Consider the following 18,192-nt stretch of genomic DNA (forward strand, 5'->3'; position numbering starts at 1 on the left):
TTCAGGATTCCATGAAAAGGAAGTCTGAAAGCCATCACTTCTATATGTTTATTTTTTGTTTTTCAAGGTAGAGTCTCACTGCAGCCCCTTTCTGACCTGGAATGCACTATGTAGTCTCAGGGTGCTCTCGAACTCACTGAGATCCTCCTACCTCTGCCTCCTGAGTGCTAGGATTAAAATCGTGCAGTACCGCACCTGGCTCTTGAAAGCCATCACTTTTTTTTTTTTTTTTTTTAATTTTTTCCCAAGGTAGGTTTCTCATTCTAACCCAGGCTGGCCTTGAACTCACTGAGATCCTCTTACCTTGCCTCCTGAGTGCTGGGATTGAAGGTACCACCCTCCAACCCCCGTGAAAGCCATCACTTTTTTTTTTTTGAAGTAGGGTCTCACTGTGGTCCAGGCTGACCTCGAATTCACTCTGTAGTCTGAGGGTGGCCTCGAACTCATGGTGATCTTCCTACCTCTGCCTCCAGAGTGCTGGAATTAAAGGTGTGCGCCACCACACCCAGCTTCACTTAGCTTTCTTTGATAGTGCTAAAACAAGTAGATCTCTGTCTCTCATCCAGTCTGATCTGTTAAGGCTGTGATATGAGGTCCCTGGTTATGTATGCCGCAGCTGCCTTCAACATTGCCCACTGTCCCAGCAGTCCAGAAACCTAGTCAGCTGCTCCATTGGAAGAAAGGAAGGAAAGTTTCAGAACTCATCTCTGAAGACTGGCCTCTCCTCCAGAGTTAGAGCCAGGTTGTTCCCTCGCAGGGTTACTGGGATCTGTACCACTGCTGTGGCCCTTGTTGAGGTTGTAAAAATGTCCGTGGGAAGTGTGAGCAATGGATTGGCAGCTTCCAGTCTTTAAATCTTTTACAAATGCAAATTCTCATTTTCATGTCATTCCCTAGTGAGTTCCAAGTGTGTGAAAATTTGCAAAGCACTGCTTTATGACCTGTAGCCTAGGAGGTCATCCTCCTAACTCGGGTTCTTTCTTGGCACCATCTAAATTACTGTTCAGTCGGCCCCTGTCCTCTCGGCTCTCATACAAGTAACACCAGTCTTTGTTTGCAGCTCTGCAAGTACCTCCTCCTCTATTGGGTTTAGGGCTGGGGCTTCAGTTCTTAAGGAGTGAGGGGCTCTAGGCATTGGGAAAGATGGAGGGGTTCACAGGCACAGGGTCACTTTCTCAGACTATGTGGATAACGAAGGAGCACTCACTTCCTTCGAATAGGAATCACCTGGAATCCCTGGCTCCCCTGGGATCTCACAGCACCCTCTCCACTTCGGTGTACCTCTGCCAGGAAACTAAGAGCAGTGAGGGGAACGGCTGGCTGGCTGTTTCAAGGAAGATGGGACTGTGACTCATCCTAGCCCTCAGGAATGAATCCTAGGTTCCCAGGATGCCTGCAGGGGCTTATGTTAGGCACAGCTCTGAGCGATCTGTATAGGGAACACGGAACCCATCTACCCTTGCACCAACGTGCAGGTTCCAGTTTCAGGGCAGATGGACAGCTCCCTTTGCCTCCGCCCAATCCCAGGCAGGCTGGGGGACTGAGCATCTCCAGTCCAGGACCTGGAAGAGGAGGTCTCTTGCCACAGCTCTAGGGACCCCTGGATGAGAAAAGAGTGACTTTGATGGATGGGGAGAAGGCCCTTCTGGTGGGCGGGGCCCACGAAGGCCAATGCCTAGACTCCTTTTAACCCTAGGTACCCAATTACCTGCCCTCGGTGAGCTCGGCCATCGGTGGGGAAGTGCCCCAGCGCTACGTGTGGCGCTTCTGCATTGGTCTGCACTCGGCGCCCCGCTTCCTGACGGCCTTCGCCTACTGGAACCACTACCTCAGCTGCGCACCCCCCTGCCCTGGCTACCGTCTGCTCTGCCGCGTCAACTTCAGCCTGAACGTCATCGAGAACATGGCACTGCTGGTGCTCACCTATGTCTCCTCCTCCGAGGACTTCAGTGGGTGCCTGGAGAAGGAGGGGCGGAGAAGGGTATGGGAAGGAGGGTGCAGCCCACCCTCCTGCATAAATAAGGATGAGCTCGCTGCCCGTCCTCTCCTCTCCCTCCAGCTGTCCACGAAAATGCCTTCATTGTGTTTATCGCCGCGTCCCTCAGTCACATGCTCCTCACCTGCATTCTCTGGAGGCTGACCAGGAAGCACACAGTAAGTCAGGAGGTACGGTCTACCCCTACTGGGCGCCCCGCGTCCCTGAAGAAAATCCAGGACATCCGTCTTCAGGATGTGGGTAATGAGGTGGCAAGTGACATTCTAACCCTGGCAGAAGGGTACTGGGCTTTGCGCTTGTGTAGTATGAGGAAAGGAATGGAGCCTCCAAATAGGGTAAAGTGAGGGGTAGTAGTAAGGCCCCGGGGGATTAGAAACATTGTCACAGTGTCTTTCCTTAACCCACTGTCCCTGGAAGTGTTGGCTTGGTGGGTGACCCCATTCAGCTTTCTCTACCCTACTGAAATGGGAAGAGCAGGGATAACTCGGCTCCTCGAGCCCATCACTCTCCAGATAGATGAGAACGCGAGCTTCACGTGGTGCCCCTGCCCGTGCCCTTCTATGACCGCTGTGGGAACAAGAGGGAATGCCCAACCCTTAGAAACTGAGTGCAGGAGAGGCCCACGCACACGTGCCCAAGCAGCTAGAGTAATCAGACAGACCCCTCCCCTAGGATCGCAAGTCCTACAGCTGGAAACAGCGGCTCTTCATCATCAACTTCGTCTCCTTCTTCTCCGCACTGGCTGTCTACTTTCGGCACAACATGTACTGTGAACCCGGAGGTGAGAGCAGGCTAGGATTTGTAGGTGACTCTGGGCACAGTTCTCATGTTTTTTTGATAATGGTCTTGGTACTGGCTAAAATTGTGTGTTCTCTGTGGTAGGCTAGTAATGTGGCGATTTAACTAACAGGCAGTTCACCGTATCTTGTTCCTTGTGTCCTCATAACAGTGTACACGATCTTTGCCATCCTGGAGTACACTGTTGTCCTAACCAACATGGCGTTCCACATGACAGCCTGGTGGGACTTCGGGAACAAAGAGCTGCTCATCACTTCTCAGCCTGAGGAAAAGAGATTCTAAACCCTTCTCTGCTGCAGGAAGAGGCAGCCTACTACCCCCATGCAAGAAGCCACCCTGGCCTTTCCCATCCCCTTGTCCTCTCTGGGGCCTTCTGAAGCTGGACGTAGAAGAGAAGGGCGGGAGGGCACCGGGCTCGGCCGACTCCAGCACTGCTGGCTTCTCCTCAGTCCTGCCCAGGCCCAGGGACCTTCAAGCATCACCAAGTATCACCACTCACTGAACTGAACTGAACAACTCTAAGAAGCTGAGCTGGCAGGCAAGCTCCACCAACCACTTGGTGCTTTAAAAAAAAAAAGAAAAAGTAAAAGAAAAAACAAAGTCCGCAGGTTCGTGACCACCATCCAGGTTTTGGCCTTTCTGCTCCACTTTTCACTGCTACTTGAAAACTGCAGCCCTTACGTTTGACTAACATGATCTGCATAGCCAGGCCTTTTGCTGTGGGACTTTACAAAGTCTACCCAGGTGTTCTAGTACCTAGTCCATCTCTTTGGGGCTTAACTTGGGATGTGTGCCCTTCCCCATCAAGCTGTGTTCCTGTGTATGACTGAGGGAAGCTGTGCTGTATTATTTCAAGAACTTTGCCAGGGTGGCTCTGGTGTCATCTACTGGAGGCAGTTTTCTGTATCTCACAGATGACCTGTCTCAGAAAAAGAACCAGCACAGCGTGCATTTCCCTTCCCTTCTGAGATCGCTGTCTTGCCTGGTGTGGTGGTGGTGCCTGTCCGTGCAGCACGTGAGAAGCTGAGGCAGGGCTGCTGCAAGTTCCGGGTTGGTCTGGGCTGTACAGCAAAACCGTCTCAAAAACAAACGGGTGTGGCGGCACACACATTTAATCCCAGCGCTCGGGACGTAGAGGTAGGAGGATCACTGTGAGTTCAAGGCCAGCCCTAAGACTACATAGTGAATTCTAGGTCAGCCTGGGCTTGAGCAAGACCCTACCTCAGAAAAACAAAAAAAACCATAAAACACTAAAGTCACAGGCTTACAAGTTCCTTCCTTCCTTGCTAAGGGGCAGGGGCTACAGGTACATTTCCCTACTCCAAAATGGGCCCCTTGGTGTCCCTTCATCTTTCCTGTTGCCCCACACTCTGAGCTCTTTTGGTTGTACATTTTATTCCAAATGACAATAAATTTTTCTTTTGCCAACAGTCCGGGGTAGGCATGCTAGTTTGGGGTTCATTTCTCAACAGGAACTGAGGCTCCAGGACGGAAGGAGTGAGGCCACAGCAGGGCATTATTCCACCAGGCACTTCTCTCCGTTCCCCCTTTTAGTTGTGGACTCACCTAAGGCTAGCCACCCTCTCATTTTGGTGAACAGAAGTGACTAAGCCACCCAAACCTATCAGCGTCAGTTGAAGTACAGGCCTGGGTTCCAGGCAGTTCTTTGTAAAGACCTGTCCTCTTGAAGGCGTAAAGGGACAGCTCTCAAGACATGTGACTGAGCATTTGCCATCAAGCGGATGGCTCTGACCCTGCCGTGCCAAGTCCTGGACCAGAAGTCTTTGCTCAAGCTTTGCATCCTAGTCCACTACCTCATCTGTGGCTGGGCCCCAGAGCTTTGTTAGGGAAATTGGGGGGGTATAGAACCACAATGAAGCCTGTTGTCTCCTGTCCCCTCTTAGGGGAAACAAAAGGCTCCCAGTCTCTGGGGAGCCCTCACTCATGCCCACCCCCTAATGCCCAGCACACAGGGAGGAGCCGGGGCCACTGGAGACAGGAGGTTTTATTGATGCTGGTGGGGGTAGGAAAGGCCCCAAGAGCAGGGGGTTGCTGAGTCAGTCAGCGGACGCCTAAGGCCTGGCACGTGGGGCAGGTTAGGGGCACATTTACCTTCTCAGGAGTCAACAGCTCCTTCCCTGCGGAAGGAGAGCATCTTGGAGAGAGAACTCCAAGAGCAAAGGCAGAGGTTAGATAGCTGAGAGCCCCTAACCTGAGATAAGGCACCACAATTAGGCAGCAACAACTTTGTGGAAAGCTCATGAGCTGGTCAGTAGCAGAAAATGGAGGGGTGGCACTAAGCTGACCTCTTGGGAAGGTCACCTTTGGCCTAGGCGAGCTCATGGAATACCTGGTGTTCCCAAGCGGAGTGGGGCAGGGCCCAAAGCCCCTCTCCCTGTGGGTTTCCTTAAGGGGAAGAAGGCATTTAGGGAGACCCCTGGTAAGGGGTGCCAGTATTAGTCCTTAAGGCACAGCTGGGGGCAGGCAAGGCGCCAAGGCACAACTGGTGGGATGGGGACAAGGGAAGCCTCCAGGCCAGAGTGCCAAGGTCACAAGAGGATGCAGGAGCGCCCACGCTTGATGGGCGTGGGGTTGAGCACAGCCCGGACGGCCTCGGCGAACACCTCCTTGACGCCATCCTGCTGAAGGGCCGAGCACTCGAGGTAGCGCACAGCGTGGATCTGCTTGGCCAGCGCCTGACCCTGTTGTGGCGTGATGGGTGCCTGGCCCTGCTCCTTGAGGCGCCGAAGGGTATCAGGCTGGGCTCTCAGGTCCTTCTTGGTACCCACCAGGAGGATGGGTACATCAGGGCAGTGGTGGCACACCTCTGGATGCCACTTGTGCCTCACGTTCTCATAGGAGGGTGGACTGGCGATGGAGAAGCAGATGACAAAGACGTTGGTCTGAGGGTAGGAGAGGGTGCGGAGGCGATCATACTCCTCCTGGCCCGCAGTGTCCCACAGGTTCAGGTTCACTGTGCGCCCATCCACGGCGCTCTGGGCGCTGTAATTGTCGAACACTGTGGGGATATATTCCTTGGGGAAGGCGTTGGTGGTGTAGCAGATGAGCAGGCAGGTCTTGCCCACGGCCCCGTCGCCCACCACCACACACTTGATGCTCTGCATTGTGGGCGAAGCTGCTATTGTGGAGCCAGTGCCCCGTCCCTCTTCTGGGCCCCTCTGGAAGCAGCGACCTGTAGAGAGATGAGATGGACACTCGGTTAGAGAAGTGTCCATCTATTAGGAAGAAAAGGCAGGAGACACAAAAAAAAAAAAAAAAAAAAAAAAACGCACCTGTTCTGTTATCCTGACACCATCCAAAACGCCTGTTAAGGCAGACCATGATAAAGTGTTCAAAAGCAGCAGTGTAGAAACATACAATCTCTGGCAGCAGACTAAAATCAAGCCCTATTCTGCTATTTTATCTAAAAAATAGGCAAATCATTTCTTTGGGCCTCAGTTTTCTTTTTATTTACTTTCAAGGGGAGAGAGAGGGACAGGGCGAGAGAGAATGGGGTGCTCCAGGGCCTCCAGCTGCTGCAAATAAATTCCAGACGCATGTGTCATTTTGGACATCTGGCTTTCTACATGGGTACCAGGGAATTAAACTTTGGTCGGCAAGCTTTGCAGGCCAAACGCCTTAACCACTGAACCATCTCTTCAGCACTATGCTTCAGCTTTCTTTTCTTTTTTTGGTTTTTCAAGGTAGGTCTTGCTGTCTAGCCCAGGCTGGCCTGGAATTCACTATGTAGTCTCAGGGTGGCCTCAAACTCACAATGATCCTCCTAGCTCTGCCTCCCGAGTGCTGGGATTAATAGTGTGTGCCATCGCGCCCGCCTCACTTGAGCTTTCTTAAGTGTAAAGTTGAGATTATTATCTACATAGGAGGTGTGTAAATGTAAGGATCTATTATGTCACCTACATATGAACCCTTCCCACCAGCTCAATCTCTATTCTTCAAGGCCTTACAGTTCAAAAATGACTGTGCTGGTGGTGGGGAACCCCTACACTGGGAAATGGAAAGGAGCTGTGGTGGTATAGGGGCTGCAAAGGACCTGGGCTTGGTACGAGCTCTCCCTGGCCACAGCTTCCCCAGTGACTAGTTGGAAGGGAAATGGTTGTACTCAATGAGGTTACTTTTGCGGTTCATATTACCAGTATTTCCATCTTATTTGCATGGTTCATCCTCAGGAAGTTCAGATAGACCTTTGGAGCGGGTGGGGGAAGAAAATAAAGGCCCTTGAAGCAGTAGGCAGAACTCACCTTGGTCAGCCTTACTGACTCACTGCAACCAGGCATAAAGGCCCTTACTCCCTCTGGGGCTCAGTTTCTCTCTACAGGAAACGGAGATAACGAGCAGAGGGACAAGGACGCTAGGTAGATAAAGTGAGAGAGACATGCTAGATGTGGTGGTGCATATTTGTAATCTTAGTACTTGGACAACAGAGGTAGGAGGATTGATTACTGCAAGTTTGAGAGCACCTTGTCTACAAATGTGAGTTCCAGAACAGCCCAGGCTATACAGTGAGACAGTGACTCAAAACAAACAGCAACAAAAACCCAGGTACTGCTGGGATAGTGGCACACGCCTTTGATCCCAGCACTTGGGAGGCAGAGAAGAGGATCACTGTTGAGTTCAAAGGCCAGCCTGGGACTACAGGGTGAATTCCAGGTCAGCCTGGGCTAGAGTGAGACCCTACCTCAAAAAAAAAAAAAAAAAAAAAAAAAAAAAAAAAAAAAAAAAAAAAAAAAAACACCAACTACTAAGAAAAAGAAATACTGCTCTCATGTGTACAATCTACATCCAGGATGGAGGAGATCAGGAAGGAGAGGAACAATGGAAGGTAGTGGGGTGGATAATGAGCAAAATATATGTGATATGCAGACCCACTGTCTTTGTATGCCAACTTAAAATAATTCCAGCACTTGGGAGGCAGAGACAGGAGGATCACTGTGAGTTGAAGGCCACTCTGAGACGATATAGTAAATTCCAGGTCAGCCTGGACTAGAGTGAGACCCTACCTCAAAAAACCAAAGTAAAATGAGAGCTCTAGGGGCAGGTGCGGTTGTGTGCTCTGGGTTTTCAGGAAAGCTCTGGCATCTCCCAGCACATCTGGGCCTGTCGTCTCCAGTTCCACACAGAAGCAGGGGAGCCACTGGCAGCGGGACTGCGCCCTGCGCTCCACAAGCCCCGAAATGGGCTGACCTGACGGGAAAGCAAAGAGGAACTCCAGCCAGTGTCATAAGGCCCAAGAGGCTGAAAGCACAACAGGCTCTCTAGGGAGGTGGTTATCACCATCAATCAGTAAATCCGTTCTCAAGGAGCGGGAAGGAAGGGGTAGCTTCCAGGCTGGGAAGGCAACAGGGAATGACACCGGAAAAGGAGAACGCATGAATCAGTGTCCAAAGCAAGGTGCGGCGTAAGGCCAAGACCAACAGATACCTGAGTGACCTTCTGAGCGCCTCTGCCAATCTTGACCCTCAGTAAGACACCCTCATACAGTAAGAGCCTTTGTAGATGCCACAGTTTTATGTCACTTGATCCCACAATAACCTATTGCAACTACTTCCACTTTACAAATAAATAAAAACTCAGGGCAGCTAAAGCAACCCAACATTACATAGTTAATATGGGACTCTAGGGCTGGAGTGATGGCTTAGCGGTTAAGGTGCTTGCCTGCAAAGCTAAAGGACCCAGGTTCGATTTCCCAGGACCTACGTAAGCCAGATGCACAAGGTGGCACATGCATCTGGAGTTCATTTGCAGCAGCTGGAGGCCCTGGCATGCCCATTTTTTCCCCCCTCTCTCTTTCAAATTAATTAAAAAATACAGTTATGTAGGGCAGTAGTGGTTAAGGCATTTGCCTGCAAAGCCAAAGGACCCAGGTTTGATTCCCCAGGACCCACATTAGCCAGATGCTCAAGGGGGTGCGCGCATCTGGAGTTTGTTTTCAGTGGCTGGAGGCCCTGACACACCCATTCTATCTCTCTCTCTCTTTCTGTCGAATAAATAAATAAATAAAATATTAAAAAATAATATTTATTTATTTGATAGAGAAAGATATGTATATATAATATATGTATTTTATATATATATATACATATATGAGTCTAGTTTTTTTGATCCAAAGACATGATTCCCTTAATGTATCACACAGCTTCAAGTAACTCCTTACCAGCTACCTGTGAGCCCTTGAACAAGTAAGGCATCTCCTTTAGCAGAAACTGTTTTTTCCTTACTTGCCAACAGGAGTCAATACTTGTCCTCCTATGAGACACACTGAGCCACCCCCCCCAACAAGCATGAGAACACATATGCCATGTAAGAGACTGTGCACATACAGGCAGTGACAGAGGTAAGAACGCAGTAGGCATCTACCTGAGTGTTGGCACTAGCTCAGCCCTCCCTATTAACATCTAGTTCAAACCCTTATCCTCTCTCCCAAGACAACTCTTTTTTCTGAAACCCTTTGACTGGAACTGGGCAAAATAAGCTTCCATGGATCACAAGTTAAATGATAATGTCTACCATGTGTCAAACAGAAGAAAAGATCAGGGCTGCTGGAGGACAAACCAAGAGTGGCCTCCTTAGGACCGGGGTATGACTGTGACTTAATCCTGTAAGCAGCTTAAAAAGAAACTTTGCTGGTGAGTGACTCAGTAGTAGAGCACTTGCCTAGCAAGGTTCAATCCACAGAACCACGCCTCCAATACAATAACTATAAAAAAGCCGGGCGTGGTGGCTCATGCCTTTAATCCCAGTCCTCCGCAGAGGTAGGACTACTGAGTTCATGGTCACCCTGAGACTACTTAGTGAGTTACAGGTCAGCCTGGGTGAGAGTGAGACCCTACCTTGGAAAAAAAAAATTAAAAAATATTTTGTTCAGTAAATAAATTGGTGTCTGTAGATCTGTATGATATTAGCTAGGCTATAATGACTCCCCCCCCCCAATTAATTCAGATCACACCTAGACTTGCATCTTGCTATTCAGTCTTTTTCATAATCCGGGATGGGTTTTAGAGTCATACAGACCTGGGTTTAGATCCTATTCCTGTCACTTATCATTCAATTTCCTTATCTATCACAATAGTACCTATGTCACAGGGTGCTGTAAAGATCAAGTACATTATTATATAGCATGTATGTATATATGTATGTGTATCTGTCTGTCTACAGTATGAGTGCTTAGTGTGAGTTCCTAGTTCCATGCTCCAGAGAGGTCTACAATGTTCTCTATAAATAAGCCAAAGTCATTCTGAAATTTTGCTCTTGTCTTTCTCTGCTATTCCGTCTCAAATCAGAAAGACCCCTCAAGGCCTATGTTAAGTCACACCACTCTATGAGGCTACTGAATTCCTTGAATTTCCACAGCGTAGCCAGCCCTGTGAACTCTGCTTTGGACCCCCATGATTCTCCTTTTCTAACAGTCATACAGTAGTTACCTAGCAGTGGGTATCCCCTAACCAGCATGCTGGGCTGCTGTCAGCTCAATCATAGAAAAGCTTTAAGTACAGCGCTGGAAAGACAAGACTGTACAACCCTCCACTTCTGATCTGCTGGGTCAGACCTCAAAGACCCCTTAGGAGCCCAGGATTAAATAAATTGTCTGCCCCAGATAACACTACAATGCTGAATCTTATTGGGGAATAATGACAGGTAAATGCTAAAATCAGGACAGGCCAAAGATTTTCTAGTTTTAGCCTGAACTGGCTCCAGAAGGTAGTCTACAAGAGCCAAACTTGGGGGGTGGGGGGGCAGCACTATCTGAATGTGGTCCCTGGAGCCCAGACTGCATCCAGTGGGACCTGGCCTTGGGGTGTGGCCCAGGCCCGCCCTGAAGGCAGAGGAAAAGGAAGCACTGATGTTTGCTTAATTGCCAGATCTCAGCCGCAGTTGCAGCAGGGGAAGTGTCCCAACTGGGAGTGGGGGAGGGGAGAACTCGGCTCTAAGAGATGGGCAAATGTAGGTCTACTACCGCCTTCAAAGATGCCTCCCCAACGGAACTGCACCTCTGACACTCCAACGCATGTTTCTGGCCACACTACCCCATTCCTCTACAGAGTGACCTCCACTTTCTTTTTTTGTTGGTGTTGTTTATTTTTATGTTTTGGTTTTTCAAGGTAGGGTTTCACTCTAGCCCAGACTGACCTAGAATTCACGATGTAGTCTCAGGCTGGCTTCGAACTCATGGCAATCCTCCTACCTCTGCCTCCCAAGTACTGGGACTAAAGGTGTGTGTGCCACCACACCCGGCTTTGCATTTACTTTTCTTTTCCCTCATTCTCCACATTCTCAACCCCCAAAACATGACTGTACTCAGCAGGGCCAAACACCACCGCCACTCCCTCCAAGGCACTTTGGGTATATATCAGTCATCCAAGTCAGCAGTGCCTTCACCTAGCCAAAGTCTGGCCCCTGTCTTTTTCACATGCAGGCTGACCAGAATCTTATCTGTTTGTTATTAGACTGGGAGGGCCCAGAGGACAAAGTCCTGGCTGATGTCTGTCTCTTTAAGCTGAGCACAGCACACAGCGGCTGTCAGTACAAACTCAAACTCAATCTGTCCTCCAAATCTTTACACACATCGAGTTCCCCTTCCTGGAATGCAGAGCGCCCTTTCAGAGTCTTCCTGCCCTTCAAGGCCCAGTTCTCCAGGACATCACAGCAACCTCCTCTCTGGCCGTACCATTCCCTGTACTGGCAGATTCTTCTGGTTACTGTGAGCTCAATGGATGCTTGTGAAGGGGAGGGAAGTTTTACTCAGTAGAGAGCTGAGCGAAAGATGCATGCAGACTGGCATTTAACCTTTCCCATCAATCCAGACATTGATTCTAGGAACAAGGAAAGCCACTAAGCCCAGGAGACACTGGACAAAAGTAACTTCTTCCCCATCCAGAGCACAAAGTTAGGGTAATGGACACCCATTATATTTCCAGTCCTCAGCTGCAAGGATGAGGGGACCAAGCAGAGCTAAGGAAGAGGGTCTGAGGAAGACAGGACAAAGTGGTCAACAGGCTAGGAGTTAGGCTGGAATTATCTGACAGGCCATGGGCAAGGGCAAGGGCACTGCAAGTCTGTTTATTTGTTTTGAAATGAGTGGAGAGGAGACACAAGGAGGCTCCAGGGGCTGCAGCTGGGCAGCGGGGAGGAGGAAGCTGGGGGAGACATGAGGTCAGTGTGGGGCTGGGACCAGGCCAAGGGCTGAGCCTCTTTCTTCCCCTTAGCATCAGCAGGGAAGAACCCAAGAAAGCCTAGTTCCCAACCGTTAAAAAAATAAAATAAAATAAATAAGAGCCGGGCATGCTTTTAATCCCAGCACTCTGGGAGGCAGAGGCAGGAGGATCACCCTGAGGTTCAAGGTCATCCTGAAACTATGTAGTGAATTCCAGGTCAGCCTGGGCTAGAGTGAGACCCTGCCTAGAAAAAGAAAAACAAACAAGCAAAAAGCCCCCAGCACATTGGAGGACTCTCCCCACTTGACATTCCCAATCTCAGCCCCTGCAGAAGATCCTGCATGGTGGCAGGGAAAGGACCCGAAATGGAGAAACATGACATTGGTTGCTGCTCAATCTCAGTTCCCTCCCTTCTTCCCTGGTATCCCTCAGGGTATTCTTCACAGGGCATTCCCCCACCCCCAAGGCTTAGGAGGGGGGGAACCAAGCTGCCCCTCCCCCACAACCAGCACCCAGGAAGTCTCACACACTGGCTTGCTTCTCCCCACAGCTCAGCGACCCCTGGGCCCCATGAAAGGCCCGTGGAGGAGGTACTTCCTTTGCCTTTTCCCATTTCACGCAAGGCGAGGTTGTCACTGCCTGCCCCGCAACCCTATTACCTCCTCCACCTGAAAATACAGAGAAACCCAGGCCTGCCTAGTCCCTTCAGCCCCTCCCAAGGTATGAATGAGGGGGTTTCCACAAGGGAAAATAACACCAGGGAGGAAACTCCCACATCGACTTTCCACTCACTGTCAGCAGGGGAGAGCTGGAGCAGGGGACAGGGTTCTCCCTAGTCTTGGTGCCTCGTGCCAAAATTGAGTACATCTGCCTTGTCATCAACCTTAACGACGCCTGTGCTCTGGGGTAAGGGCCACAGTCCTGCCCGGGTCAGGCAGATACGACTGAGATATGTCAGATCAAGGCTGGTGAGACAAGTTAGCAGAGTGGAACGTACTGCTACTAAAAGTGTGTGTGTGGGGGGGGGGTCAGTCAAAGCTATCAGCGTTTACTGTGCCCTTTGGAAGTATTGAAAAGTATTGATAATGCAACTTCCTGATGTTGAAACAGAGCCAAGACAAATTGAGCTGACCAGGGTAATACACAGTTGCAAGGGACTTGGGTCTCCTAGCCGGTGGCCTGATGTTAGTTTTATATAGACTATTATGACTCTGGCCTGGGGATGGACCCATTCTTTAACTTTAGCAATGATGGCCTTATCACAGTTTAACCCACCAAGAAATGGGTCAGAGGAGTCAGGATGACATCTGTTTTCATCCCTTTGCTTCTAAATTCCCAGGCCGCCTCATGCCCAGCCCAACCTGCGGTATTCACGACTTAGCACTAACACTACTGGGCGGCCAGCTGCCCTCCAGCTGAGAAGCTCCTCCTCTGGTCTTTAGCTCCTGGGGACAAGCCCTCCCCCATGTGAAATGAGGACAAAAGAGGAAGCTGGACCCTGGACAGGAAAACCAGTCTGATCTGGGGAGGTGGCCCAGGCTTTGTCTTTGTCTTCCCCTCGAGGCTCTTCTCACAGACTCCTAAGACCCTTACCTCTAAGCAATCTCCAAGCTTCCGTGGAAGGAGTCCTCAGTCTGCACTGAGGCCTCCCGACTTCCAGGTCTCCAGCTACAGCCATCACTGCCCTCAGCCTCTCGTAGCCTCCAGTGTCCTCCTGGTCTACCAGCCACCTCATCATTAGCCCCTCATACTGCAATTGCACTTCTTTTCACATTACAACCTTACCCATGCTGCTTTAGCAAGGCCCCCACAGACACCTTTCCACCACCCCATGGCATTTTCCCATTTTGTCTTCCTACCCTGGCCATATTTTTCCAATAATGACTTTCTTGCAATTAGCTTAAACTTCTGATGGGACCACATCTGATCTAAGAGAAACCTTGTCCCAGAGCCCTGTGGGTTGCTTAGTTATGCAGAATACTAAAATAAGAAGTACTGGCTTACCAGGCTGGGAATCAGGATTCCTGAAGATTTTTTGTTTGTTTGTTTCCAGGATGACCTAGAATTCACTATGTAGTCTCAGGGTGGCCTTGAACTCATGGTGATCCTCCTACCTCTGCCTCTTGAGTGCTGGGATTAAAGGGATTTTTACTGAACTGGGATGCTGAGAAAAATGTGCAGTATGCACATCCTTCCCTGAGCTGGGATTTAATGCCCATCCATTGGATTTCCTCCTGGGGCCAAACCTCTGTACTTCCCAAAAATGAGAGTACGAAAGACAGGTGAATAGAAGGGCCAGACTAGAAGAAAGGACAATTTATGGGACAGGGACAACTGTGAGACGGTAAGACAATAGGCTAAAGTAAGGGGCTAGCCCTTAAATTTAGCTGTGCTTGAAAGATCCCCAATGTAGCAAGTGCTCCCCTCTACTCTCTCTCTCTTTTTCCCTTAGTGGAGAAGAATTAATACAGAGGACTGGAGGAGGCAGACAAACAAGATCCCTGAGCATGCAGCCCAAAGCTGAGGACGGAATGGAGACAGAAATGTTCAGAGCCAGGACAGACCATGTTAGACCTGGGAGAAAGTACTCACTGGACAGGAATGGGACCTGGGGAAGAAAGGGACTGTCAGCAGAGCCTTTAATCCTGGCACTTGGGAGACTGAGGTAGGAGGGTTGCTGAGAGTTTAAGACCAGCCTGGGCTGGGGCAATACCCTGCATCAACAATTAAATACAAGGGGGGCTGGAGAGATGGCTTAGCAGTTAAGGCACTTGCCTGCCAAAGGACCCAGGGTCAATTCTCCAGGACCCACATAAGCCAGATGCACAGGTGGCGCATGCTCTGAAATTCATTTTCAACAACTGAAGTCCTTGGTGTACCCACTCTCTCTATCTGCCTTTTTCTGTCTCTCAAATAAATATAATAAAAAAATTTGGGGGGGGTTCGAGGTTTTTTGAGGTAGGGTCTCACTCTAGCCCAGGCTGACCTGGAATTCACTCTGTAGTCTCAGGGTAGCCTCGAACTCACAGTGATCCTCCTACCTCTGCCTCCCGAGTGCTGGGATTAAAGGTGTGCACCATCACACCTGGCTCCAATAAATTATTTTTAAAAAGTTAAATACAGGAGAGATGGCTCAGTATTTAAGGCACTTGCCTGCAAAGCCTAAGGACCTACGTTCAATTCCCCAATACCCAGATAAGCCAGATACAGAGGGTAATGCATGTATTTCGAGTTTATTTGCAGTGACTAGAGGCCCTGGTGTGCCCATTCTCTTTCTCAAGTAAATAAAATATTTTAAAAAATTAAATGCTTAAATTAATTAAGTTAAAAGGGAATATTAAGCTGGGAGTGGTGGTGCATGCCTTTAATCCTAGCACTCGGGAGGCAAAGGTAGGAGGATTGCTGTGATTTCAAGGCCACCCTGAAACTACATAGTGAATTCCAGGTCAGCCTGAGCTAGAGTAAGACCCTACCTCAGAAAACAAAACAAAACAAAAAGGCCCTGACACAGACCAAGAAGTATAAGTACCCAGCCTGGGCAGGCCCCAGAAGGCAGCAAGGAAGACTGGGCAGACACCTTTGCCTCATGCCCTGTTCCTGATTGAAATTTTAAAGTTGAAGTCTAAGTTAGACTAGCTGTAATATCCCTCCACAATCTTGCCCCCTACCCCATCACTCCAAAAGACGGAACCAGTAGGTATTGGTAGTTAGGGAACATTAAACTATTCTTCCAGCCCCCAGGCTAGCCTCTTGATCAAGTACCCAAGGATCCAGACAATTTTGTTTACTTATTAGAGATGGGGGTGGGGGGTGCGCCAAGGCCTTTAGGCACTGCAAATGAGCAGATACAGATGCATGTGCCATCTTGTGCTTTACATGGGTACTGGAGAATCAAACCAGGGTGGTTAGGCTTTGTAGGCAAGTGCCTTAACCCCCGAGCCATCTCTCCAGCCCCCTCAGGGTGATTTTGTTTCCCATGGCTTCCTGTGTCACCCTACCCTGACTGCTACAGACTGCTTCCTCCTGCCTAACCACAATGTCACCCACTGCAGGTTCTGTTCATTTGGAAGGCGGGCTTCTGCTCTGGGCCTCCTCAAGGTCGATGGCAATTATTTTGTCTCCAAGAGAGAGATTTAGACACACCAGCACTTGCATGTTCACGCGTGAGTGAGTTTCCAGCCCTTTAATCATCTCTCCACCGCTGGGAGATTGCAGTCTGCCTTTCCAAGCTAAGGAGGTCTGAAAAGGCTCTTAAACTCAGCAAGTCTTCTCAAGTAGGTCCTGACCCCAAGGCTGGAGATAAGTAGAAAGGGAAGGAGTCAGAGAAGGTGACAGGCTGAGGGATCAAGAGGAAGGAGGGTAAATGGAAGAAAGTGGGTGGGTATATGTGTGTGGGGGGGCAGCCAGAGGCTGGGAAGAGAAGGGAGAGGCAGCAGAGAGGTGAGATGAACACGCTGTGTGGTGTGTGTGTGTGTGTGTGTGTGTAAGGGATACAGACAGATTGGGGGGGGAGAGACTGAAGGGTATGAGTGTGTGTGTGTAGAAATTAAAACGAGAGGAAGAAACTATGAGAACATGTGGAACTAGGGACTAAGAATAACGGAGACCAAGACATAATTCTCAATCTCTCCCAGAAGCCAGAACCTCTGCCTGTCTCTCAAAAACCCTATCAACTTGCCGGTGACTTATCAAGTCTAAGTCCTTTTCCTCCCTCGGTTTACCCACAAAAAGGAAAAGGCCAACTCGGACCAGCTAAGCACAGAGATGTGTGCTCACTACAGAAATACCTGTTGCTTGGCTACCGAGATAATAAAAAAGAGGCTGGGAGCTCAGAAAAACAGGCGCGCACAAGGCTGCAGCTTTGAGAGTGCGGGTCTCGATGGGCACGGGGACCTTCCAGGGACAGACCTCTTTCTCTGTATAGCCTTCGGAGGCCCCAGACACCGCCCATCTCCCGGCCACACTCATGTCACAACTGCCGAGCAGAGAGCGCGCCTTCCCTAGCCCAGAGGCCCTTCTCCCTCCGCACATTTCTGAACACCCCCCCAACTACACACACACACACACACACACACACACACACACACACACACACACACACACACACAACTTCTGCGCCCCATCTCCCCATCTCCCAGCTCAGAGCCTTGCAACCTTCCCGCACCGGTCTCCGCTCAGCTCTCCTAGCGTCCCCACGGCGTCTCCCGGGCACCCTTTCCCCCGAGCCGCCACCAGCCCGAGATGGCCCGGGTCTCCGCCCCGGCCGCGCCCGCCCAACGCGGGCTGAGCGAGCAGCTCTGCCGATCGCGGCCTCCCTCGAACCCGGTTCGCGGCCGGCGTGGTGGGAGGGGTGGGGGGAGCGCGGGGCCGGCGGGGGGCTCTCCCCTCCCGAGACCCCCGCCCGCCCGCCTGCCCGCCCGCCCGCCGGCCCGGGCCTCACCTGGCGCCCTCCCCGCGGCGGGGGAGCTGGGGGCGGCGGCGGCGGCTCCGGGCTCGAGAAGGAAGTGAGAGCCGGAGGCCGGAGGAAGTGGGGGGGAGAGGCGGGCCGGGGGGCCGGGGCGGGGCGCGGGGGGCGGGCCGGCCGGGGCGGGCGGGGCACGGCCGAGACCAGGAAGTCCGCGGGGTCCACTCCTGCCAGCTTCGCCCCCCCCACCCCAGCGCAGCCCCGGGGCTCCCCACTCCCCCCACCACACACCCCACCCCTCGCCCCGATGATGCCCCCCCTCCCGCGGTCCCTTGGGGTCTGGCCTCTCTCCAGGTCAGCGCATCTCCTCGGGGCCATCCCCGTCGCCCCCTGCAGAGGCCCTGGGGCTAGGGCGCTGAGCTTTGGTCCTCTCCCCAGGTATCTCTCCACGGCACCCCCCGACCCCCGGGAGGATGCTGGGGAAGACGCCCCCTAGGCTGGACGAGCGGTGGCCCAGGCTGGCTTTGATGATGGGTGGTGGTGGTGGTGGGAGTGGACTTAATGGTTCCGGCTGAGACAGTCCCCACCCGTGCCCGGAGCTCCCCGGAGGGATGCGGAGTGGTAGTGATTCAGCGGTGGGAAGGCCCCGGACCCCGGGCGGGGGGGTTGGGGAGGGTAGCTGTCGTCAGCACCCCGGGAAAAGACACGATCAGCACAGGCGCAGGCGGAGTCGTGCCCCCCTCCAAAAAAAAAAAACCCCAAAAAACAGGATGTCGCGTCGTGGTTCCGCGGCTCCGCGCGGCCCCGGGAAGGGAGAGGGG

General features: G+C 51.4%; 2 protein-coding genes across 16 annotated transcripts in view; one reads left to right on the top strand and one right to left on the bottom strand.

Moving 5' to 3' along the window:
• The window catches only part of Pgap2 (post-GPI attachment to proteins 2), a 33,374-nt gene extending 29,612 nt beyond the window's left edge, over nucleotides 1–3,762 (top strand). For 11 of the 15 annotated variants that reach the window (XM_004650980.2, XM_045145700.1, XM_045145703.1 and 8 more), the window contains 4 exons: nucleotides 1,697–1,949; nucleotides 2,060–2,166; nucleotides 2,669–2,777; nucleotides 2,946–3,762. In XM_004650980.2, coding sequence (XP_004651037.1) covers nucleotides 1,697–1,949; nucleotides 2,060–2,166; nucleotides 2,669–2,777; nucleotides 2,946–3,076 — 600 coding nt within the window. In that variant the 3' untranslated portion in view covers nucleotides 3,077–3,762. Of the gene's footprint in view, nucleotides 1–1,696; nucleotides 1,950–2,059; nucleotides 2,167–2,655; nucleotides 2,778–2,945 lie in introns of all 15 variants that reach the window. The other 4 variants (XM_045145709.1, XM_045145711.1, XM_045145704.1 and 1 more) reach the window with 2 other exon arrangements.
• Nucleotides 3,763–4,781: 1,019 nt separating this feature from the next.
• Nucleotides 4,782–17,512, bottom strand: Rhog (ras homolog family member G). The gene is made up of 2 exons (XM_045145713.1): nucleotides 17,408–17,512; nucleotides 4,782–5,987 (listed from the first exon to the last, which is right to left on the bottom strand). Exon 2 carries the CDS (start codon nucleotides 5,917–5,919, stop codon nucleotides 5,344–5,346), a length of 576 nt encoding a protein of 191 aa, XP_045001648.1. The 5' UTR covers nucleotides 5,920–5,987; nucleotides 17,408–17,512; the 3' UTR covers nucleotides 4,782–5,343.
• Nucleotides 17,513–18,192: the final 680 nt, after the last annotated feature.

Source organism: Jaculus jaculus, chromosome 3 (assembly GCF_020740685.1).
Source record: "Jaculus jaculus isolate mJacJac1 chromosome 3, mJacJac1.mat.Y.cur, whole genome shotgun sequence".
NCBI classification, from domain to species: domain Eukaryota; kingdom Metazoa; phylum Chordata; class Mammalia; order Rodentia; family Dipodidae; genus Jaculus; species Jaculus jaculus.

Bases quoted from the DNA above. Each gene is read 5' to 3' on its own strand.
- Rhog (XM_045145713.1), bottom strand. From the start codon at position 5,919: ATGCAGAGCATCAAGTGTGTGGTGGTGGGCGACGGGGCCGTGGGCAAG.